Genomic DNA, 9,283 nt, shown 5'->3' with positions numbered 1-9,283 from the left:
GGGGTTGGGGTGCAGGAGGGGTGCGGGGTGCGGCAGGGGGCTCAGGGCAGGGGGTTTGGCTGCAGGACAGGTTTGGGAGGGGGCGGGCTCCGGCCCGATGCGCACTGGGGCAGAGCAGGCTCCCTGCCCCTGGTGTGGGTCGGGCCAGAGCTGCTCTAGATAAACGCTGGGGGAAGGCGGGAGGGGGCATGAGGAGCTCACAGGCCTTAGAAAATAACCCCACAGGCCACATGTTTGAGACCCCTGTTCTAGAGTATGTCAGTTGATTGACATTTTGTGGGCTGAGGTTGAGAGAGGGGTTCTCGAAGGCTACGTATTCACTACCCGCCATATCGGTGGGTAGCAGTCGATTGCTCGGGGATCGATATATCGCGTCTCATCTAGACGCGATATATTGATCCCTGAACGCGCTTATATCGATTCCGGAACTCCACCAACCCGAACGGAGTTGTGGAATCGACAGGGGGAGCCGCGGACATTGATCACGCACCGTGAGGACGGTGAGTAATTCGATCGTAGATACTTCGACTTCAGCTGCGTTATTCACATAGCTGAAGTTGCGTATCTAAGATCGATTTTTCCCCCGTAGTGTGGACCAGCCCTAAGCGACGTCGCTGTTTTTTAAGGACCCTCTTGTCAGTTATCCATGAGAATCCAAAAGACCTCTGGTCTCTGAATTGGCAACATTGGAATTGGAGTGCAGATTTTTTTCTGTGACTTCTGTGTGCATCATGACATTTGATTAACTTTGTAGTTTGGTTATAGCCTGCTTGTTTTTTCTATGGTTCAGATATGTAAAACTAGTCCCTGTGCTATCCATACTGATAACAACTCTGTCTGCACTGAGAGGGGAAGGTTCTGATGGCTCTTTTACTTTTCCTTCAATGTGTGCACTTCAAAAATTGCTCACTGAAAAAACAACTTCCTTTCACAGAGGATTGATCATTATGTCTCTGAAATTTTCCCAGCGGAAACCTTCCTTTTATAAATTGTAAGCCTTGTGTTGCAGGAGACTTTGCAGCAATGCTTAGCTAGAACAGTGTGTGCAACCTGTCTCTAAGAGAATGTAAATAGGATTGAATTGTGGAAATAGCAACTACCTTGTTTAGGGATTACTTTGTTAACCAAATGTGCTTTGGATTGTGAGTGTGGTAGAGTGGGATGGGGGAACTCCTGCACCTAGCATGACCCCTGTATCTTATAGTTTTCCTGAGTTCCAAGGATCCATTCTGCTGTCCCTCAGGCAATCACTTTCTCTGTGAAAGTGCTGTGCAGGAGCAAATCACACAATAATGGAGTTGCATGAGTTGCTCTATAGCTAAGGTGTGCTAGATATCCTGCTCTAAACTCTGGTGTGTGGTTTTGGGTTTTTTGTTGTTATCACATCTCATCATAACTTTTCAGAAAATGCCCTTTTGACTTTCATTAGATTAACTAATCAAGCCATTTTTGGATAGTGCAGCTGATTTTAGAGAGTACTGCTTACTGCCTCTGCTAACTCTCATAAATGTGTCAGGATTTGTCCTGCAGGAGAAGTACACGTGACCTGACTAATAACAAGACATGGTTTAAAACCAAGGAAGTTATTAATGGTGATGCATGTTGCCGTAGCACTAGTTATTAGCTGACCAAATTTAGATTTAAATAGGAATTCCAGAAGCACTTAAGTTCCCTAGGAATTCCTTACAAGTTCTGCTGTTTCTCTTGCATGAGTTTCTGTTAAAACTCACTGGACCAACTGTTGTGTGCAGTGTTGTTCATCATATTGGTCCCAGGAGAAGGGTTTTATGAGCATTCTAAACAATGCTGGAGAAGCACCAACTCTCTGATGCAGATGTGGTGTTTAGGAACTGAGCATTTTATTCACAAAAATTGGTTTGATGTGTTCAAGGCTCTGTACAATGAAAAGGGTTTAAAATGTTAATTTATAATAAATGAAAGCTTAGATTCCATCTACGTGTGATATTTCGTCAGCTTTTCCAGGACCTGAAGGCATTTTTAAAGTGTCATAGCCAATAACTCTAAAATGCACTACTGAGTCTTCCCCCCAAATGCTGGAAGGTTCTAGTTTTCATGAAGGGCTGTGCCTGAGAGAGGCTATTCTAGAAACACTGAGAACAGTGAGGTTTTTCATGTTCAGAAAACTCATCCCAACAAGTCCCCTTTCCTTCTCCCCAGCAAGTTGGAAAAACATTCACCAATATAGAGACAAGGTGGGTGAGAGAATATCTTTTACTGGATTGATTTCTGTTGGTGAGAGAGATCCTTTCAAGCCACACCTTGACTGGTCCCTTAGCATATGTGCTAACTGCTTATGCTAAACAATCTGTTGCATCTTGCATTTTTCTATGATGCTTGGAGTACCTTTCCCAGACTTGTAACTCAAAAGCTTGTCTCTCTCACCAATAGAAACTAGTCCAATAAAAGATATTACCTTACCCACTTTGTCTGTCTAATATCCTGGGGCCGACACAGCTACGAGTGCACTGCATTCACCAAAACAGCCCATTGAGAAAGACTTGCAATCGGAAGCTTGAGTTAGCTATTCTGTTTACCTTTAATAAAAAATTACCAACAATGCACTCTCAGCTCCCATTCACATAAGTGGAAGTGGAATGTGTTCTGCATCTCACAGCATCAGGCCCTTAAAGAAAGGGGCCACATGTGCAAAACCAGAGAATTTACTAGGTCTGGTTATCAACTTTTTATTCCAAAATGCTCTTCACATTAAAGATTTTTAAGTGAATACTCCAAATATGTTTGCATCACCATTATTCCCACTGGTCCTTTGTAAGAGAACTCTTGATGTCTCTGTTCCTCTGTTTGGCAGTAAAAATGCCATTAGCAGGGTAAGAGCTGGGTCTCATGCAGCACTCCCTCTGTGGATACTCTTTGCAATAGCTCATTGCACTGTCACGCAATCCTAATGTATGAGCATTTACCACTGCTACTAAAAGCAAGTGCACCATCCCTGATGGGGCCTAAAGCAGCTATCTTCAGTCTTTTTACCATGGAAATGAAAGTCACAATGGTAGCAGAAAATGGCCATTCTCCCTGGAGCTGGGCTATGCACTCTGCTTCAAAGGTACTTTTGTGACATCCCTAGAGTCTTTAATAAAGGATGCCTGCTCTGAAGGGCCACCTTCTCTCCTTGAGAGTAAGACAGTTTGTGTCTTAAGGGGTAGTATTTACAACATTAATGGGCTCTATGGACTGGCCATGAGAGCTCCAGCTTTTTTTTTCCTGCTGTTATATCCCCAATAAATAATTTCCCTCGCAGCACAAGCACATCCACCCTATTGTGCTGGTGTGGGATATAGTGATAGACTTTAGAACCCCCCATTCTGATCTTGCCACTGCTAGCTGAAGCTGCGGGTGCTTGTCATTGCTGAAGATCAGGCACCAAAACTTTTATGGTGTGGTGTGCCTGGTTTTCTGACTTGAGGTCAAAGGTTCCCAGACAGTCTTGCTTAAAAAAACCTTCCCTCTCTCCATGCACACAAGTGACCTTCTTGTTTTGCAGTGAAATCTAGTATTCCCCACTCCGGCCTTGGGTTGGCAAAATTGCTTTGAATGCATTTTATTAGGTCCCTCAGCATTGCTGGAATTTGGCTCATGTACAGGCTCCTGAAGAGATGTATTCAGACCTGGAATAGGGCCACTTGCCAGCTGCAATTTGTCACACTGACAACAAATATAAAAGCTGGCTGAGTAGGCTTGTCGTTCTCCTTCCTGAAGGCTTATGGGTGAATTAAAAAGACACGTTCCTGTAGCTGAATATGAAATTTGGTGTGGTTGGAGAGATGAATGTGCCCCTCCTCTGGGCACCTCGCCAGTCGGCGGGCTGAAGCTCTCTGCTGAGCTAGAGGCTGTGGGTGGCTGACATTTTGTGTATGTCTGCACGGGGCAGTTAGCTGTGTTACTAACCCCGGCTAGCACTTTCCTGTTGTCTTACAGATGCTAGTGGCATGCTTGGAAGATGCAGAAGAACAGTCAGCGTTCAAGCGACTGCTCAGCAAAGTGAGGGATGAGCAGAGTCTGGATGCTGAGACTGTTATGTCTGTGCTGGAGCTGTTTCGAAACACGCATCCCAAGATAAAAACAGCACTACTAGAGAGAGAGCAGGACAGTGGAGAGACCCTGCAGCAAACAGGTAGGAGGGCAGGTGTACCCCATGGGCATGAGAGCTTCAGAGAGCTGGAGCAGCTCTTCACCAGTTCTTCCAAAACCATTCAAGCTTGCGGATTTCATTTCACTCAAGCCCTGGCTCTCTCTTGTGTGTGATATATCCAGAAACACTAACAGAGATCTTGAAGCTTTTCAGAGCTGAATTTTGCATTTCCACTCCGACTGCCTGCAGTGGAGCAATCCCAGAAATTTCTTTACCCTTCACTCACTGTAGTACTAAATCAATGGCTTGGTGGCTGGCATGGGCCAGTTCTCTGACTGTGCCTCGGGATTGAAAGCTCCTTTCTCATTTGAGTTTGACATAAAGCAGTGGCCTTGCAAACCTGTCGTTAACCTCTAGTCTGCTTTGCGGCTTTGTGCTCTGTTAGATAAATGAGACATTTTCCTTTCATAGAGTTTAAAGAGAATAGTAAAATGTTTTTCTCTGCTGCTTATGCTCAGGATAAGCTTTGCTATTCACTTAGATCTTTCACAGAGCCTTGCTCTCTCATTTCAGTGGAAAATACCTTGCTGTCACTTTTTTCAAACCTGACTTGTTTTTTTTCTTGCATTTCCAAATCTTTCTTCCCCAGAGAGCACAGAAGAGGGAAAGACCCTGTCTGCTCTATTACTGGAATACAGGGAAGAGCTGATTCAGAGCATAACACAGCTGAGCCCCATCATAGAGTTCCTAGAAACAGGAGAGGAGGGACTCCTGACTGGCTTGGAGAAGCGGGTAACAAATCTGAAATAAGGAAAGCTCTGTATGTGTGAGGTGTGTGTGTGGCTGCACAGCACTTTCTTATCACATGATTTGCCTGGTCACAGTTGCTTCCCTGACCTGGTAACTACCTTATTTACCCTGCAGAGCATGGAATAGAAATAGTTAATAGTTCAGGTCCTCCCATTAACTTTCTAATTGAACTGTGTGAATCTGAGAGCTGAATTGCAAAGGTTTAGCACTGAGATGAGCACTCCCAGTCCCAGATCTATGTGCCGAATGTCCCACTGGCCAAGCTGTAGGAGGGGAGGCAGTTAGTGTTCTTTATAAGTTCTGTGAAAGTCCACTGTAGTGAACCCAGAGAGCAATGCCCTGCCACAAGGGTGGGAAGATCAGGTCAGGACATTAAAACACTAGTGTTGAATACCCCCCAGCCTGATTAGTGGGCATGTCATTCTGTATGTGTTTGTCTAAGTTGTCAAGTTACCTTTCAGGTAACTCTCCAAAGGTTTTGGCTTACTTAAACTGGGCAAACAGTTATCCATATGTGTAGAACATCGCCATATATGCAGAACATCCTCTTACCAATTTTTGATGTTCAGCGTAGTTGAAATTTACAAAGTGCAACCCTTAATGTTCCCTGTTGGATGATCAGCGCTCACCAGTAAGTGACTGCACTGTGCACACAGACTGGACTAACCTAAAGGACCTTCTGTTTTATACAGTCTAGCACTTTCTGCATTGTCTGGGGAGGGCTGTTTACAATCTGTCTATTCACACCAAAACTCGGAATGCTCTTGCGTGTGTCCTGTGATATTTTTGGTAAAGGTGCCTGCAGCCTCATTTCTGTTGCAGTTAGTTGGGCCTGTTTGTTCCCCTATGACATGGTATTGCAATGAATAAAGAGTACCCTTGGGGCCATTGGTGTGAATGAAGCCTGCTTTCTGTCTGAGTGGGTTTGACTTGAGGGCACAGCACCTGAGATGAGAATCTCTGTTCTTCCCTATGATAGTCTCCTAAATTACTGTTTGTTAAGGGCTCCTTTCATTAATTGCTCCCAGCAAAATATTTCTGAGCATGAACTCTGCTGCCAGCCATTCTAGAAGGCCAGAGAAGGTGCTGTTATCAGCATCCCAAGTTTACCCTTCCTGAATTTAGAGATTAGCCCAGTGTTTGGTAAACTTCCTCCATTGAAGGAGACATGGTTAAGTGGGAGTGGGTACATGAAAAGAAAGGGTCACATATGAATGTAGTAAAGTAGTGAGCATCCACCACAGGTATTAAAAGGCCTGAGGCACAGATGCTCCAAGAGGTTACATGGATCTGAGCTCTTGGTTCTTGATGCTGCATCAGGAGTGTAGATCTGTATGCATTAAGAGCAAGTGGAGCTAGCTGAAATTTTTCAATTTTTTTGTTGTTGAAAAACAATCTTTTTTTGATGTCTTAAGTATTTTTCCAAAACTTCTGTTGTGTTTTTTGTTCTTTGTAGTGGTGTGTTTTGTTTTATTTATGAAACTGTAAAATGTAGCGCATACTTCTTCGTTGAGTGATGTCCCTTTGGCACCCCTGAGCTCATAATTGGAGATTTATGGTAGCAGTGCTCAGTTGGGTTGCACATGTGCGATCCCCATCTTGTGCTGCTTCAGGCAGTTAACTGGCATTGTGCAACCACTACCCTCCCACCTCCCCTCTACTTTGGAGTTTTGCACTAGTGCTCTGCAGTAGAGAAGGCACAGAGAGGGGGTTGCTCGCACAGCACCAATTAATCTCCTGAAGTGGCACGAGATGGGGACTGAGCATGTGTGACACGACTGAGCACTGCTACCATACGTCTCCGATTATGAAGCAGGGATGCACAGACACCTAAAGTGGACAAACATCTTGAAGAACTTATGTTTCTGCACAAGAAGAGTAACTTTCTCTTCTTGTTTTTTTTCCACAACCCTGATTCACCCCAAGAGCAGTTCCATCCTATAAATTGAATGAAGCAGGGGTCCCATGGAAACAATAGTGCGTGATCATTTAATTAAAAGCTGTCATAATGCATACAGACAAGGGGACTGAATTAGGGTTGCATGTGCAACCTTAACTGTGCCATTTCCTAACTTGTGAGAGCTTGACTTTTCAATCATAATATTCTTTTAACAACTTTTTTATGCAGTTTCTTAATTTAAAAAATAGATGGAAAAAACAAAAATTCCATCATGTAAAACCATACCGACCCCCAGGTTCGGTCATCAGCAGGGTCTGGACGTTTTAACAGCCACAGCACAGATCTACAACTTGAGCTAACAGAGTAATTTGTAGCAGGAGGAGATGAGGCACACTTTGCCAGTGGGTTTCACAGCTATTTGCTGACAGCCAAGGAATGTAGAGTCTGCTGTTTGTAAAGGGTTTTCTTGCATAGTGCCTATGCTTGTCCGTGTTTGGAATGTGGTATCTGTTATTCCTTGTGAAAAAACCATTTCTTTGGCTACAGCCTGTATTCAGGAAGTGCAATCTTGTATTCAGAGAGTGTTTCTAATCTTGTTCCAGGTATTTGTTATACCATGCATAAGGGATGGTCCATGGCTGGGTCATATAAATAAATCACTGTTAACAAATAAAGTATTTATTAAAATAAGGTTTCTTTCCCTTCCACCCATATTCCAGGAGCAAAAAAAGAAAAATACCTGAAAAAAACAAACCAAAAAAACCTAAAACCAAACAATTTTTAAAAAGAAAATGTATTTTGAATAAATGAACAATCTTTTTGGAACCTGCAGAATGAAAATAACATTGAAATTCTTTGTCAAACGTTTTCCATTTTTTTTTTTTTTTACCAACTCCAAGTGCCAGGTTCAGTGGAAAAATGTAATCTGACCTTGTGCATAGAGGGAGGTCAATAAACTACATATACTTATGTGATGGGTTCCCCAAGGTGCCACTGAGCCCTCTGTGCTGCCACCAGGGCTCCCTCTCACACTGTGATGCTGTGACAAGCCGAAAACCTCTCCAGCTACTGCACTTACACAGACATCTACCCAACTGCATTGCATGAATGCTTCCACCCGCCCCTCATGAACCAGCAAGAGAGAGACTTCAGCTAATTCCCCCCACTTCCCAGCCTCACACCCCAGAGCTGTACCAGCTTGCCCCGCTCAGAATCCTGACCTCTGTAAGTTTATTACTCCATCTGCCACTTCCGCAAAGGAAAGTGGATGTTCACAAGCCCTTACAACCCGAGCAGATTTTTCAAGCACTTCAGCCAAAAAACACTGTTTTAGGTAATATATAAAACAGGTTTATTAACTACAGAAAGACAGATTAAGTGATTATAAGTAAGAAGCATACAGATCAAAGTTGGTTACCTAAGAAATAAAAGTAAAATCGCAATCTGAGTTCTATAAACTAGACAGAATTTGAATCAAGCAGTATCTCACTCTGATAGATAATACAAGCAGGTTATAGATCTTCCATATACAGGCTGGAAGTCTCCTTCAGCCTGAGATCACCCTTCCCAGTTCAGTCTTTGTCCTCCAGACATGTTTCCTCACAACCTAGTCTTCTGATTAATAAATGTCAGTCACATATAGTGTGCTAAGATACCAAAGTTACAGGCACCTTATAAATACTTCAGAGTGTGATGTCAAATGCAGCTGAAGCACTGGATACAGTAAATGCAATACTAGAAAAAGTATGAAAAGATTATGCAAAACTAATAGAGCATTGTGTAATCTTATACCATTTTAGGCCATCTTGAGTCATTCAGATATGAGTCATTAGGAATTTCTCATAACTGGTTGTTTGCTTGTTCCTGCAGGTGATTCTGGATTGCTGTGAAGGCAGCTCCCACAGGGAGGCAATGGAGAATCTGCTCAGGAAGGTGGTGGAAGAGAAGACCCTGAAAGCTGAGAGCTTGGTAAAACTCCTTGGGGCTGTAAAATCATCATTCCCTGATCTGCACCTTCTACTAGACAATTTGGTGGCAGCAGCAGTTGTGTCTGATGGCACAGGTATTAATGGATTTAGCTCAACAAAGAGAATCCTAGAATCATAGAATATCAGGGTTGGAAGGGACCTCAGGAGGTCATCTAGTCCAACCCCCTGCTCAAAAGCAGGACCAACACCAACTAAATCATCCCAGCCAGGGCTTTGTCAAGCCTGACCTTAAGAACCTCTAAGGAAGGAGATTCTACCACCTCCTTAGATAACCTATTCCAGCACTTCACCACCCTTCTAGTGAAAAAGTTTCCTAATATCCAACCTAAACCTATTTAATATAATAAGAAAAGCCAAGGAGGAGTTTGAAGAACGGCTAGTCAGAAACTCCAAAGATAATAACAAAATGTTTTTTTAAGTACATCAGAAGCAGGAAGCCTGCTAAACAACCAGTGGGGCCCCTTGATGATCGAA

General features: G+C 43.4%; 1 protein-coding gene across 5 annotated transcripts in view; it reads left to right on the top strand.

Annotated features, from left to right (window-relative positions):
• Window positions 1-9,283, top strand: part of ZBTB40 (zinc finger and BTB domain containing 40) — a 98,663-nt gene that overhangs the window by 22,030 nt on the left and 67,350 nt on the right. For all 5 annotated transcript variants that reach the window (XR_012654776.1, XM_075060295.1, XM_075060297.1 and 2 more), the window contains 3 exons: window positions 3,958-4,153; window positions 4,761-4,903; window positions 8,691-8,883. Coding sequence is in view for 4 of the 5 variants with exons in the window: in XM_075060295.1 (XP_074916396.1) it covers window positions 3,958-4,153; window positions 4,761-4,903; window positions 8,691-8,883 (532 nt within the window). In the remaining variant the exon portion in view is untranslated. The remainder of the gene's footprint in view (window positions 1-3,957; window positions 4,154-4,760; window positions 4,904-8,690; window positions 8,884-9,283) is intronic.

This window comes from Chelonoidis abingdonii, chromosome 23 (genome assembly GCF_003597395.2).
Source record: "Chelonoidis abingdonii isolate Lonesome George chromosome 23, CheloAbing_2.0, whole genome shotgun sequence".
NCBI lineage: Eukaryota > Metazoa > Chordata > Testudines > Testudinidae > Chelonoidis > Chelonoidis abingdonii.
This window is presented reverse-complemented; position numbering and strand designations above follow the sequence as displayed.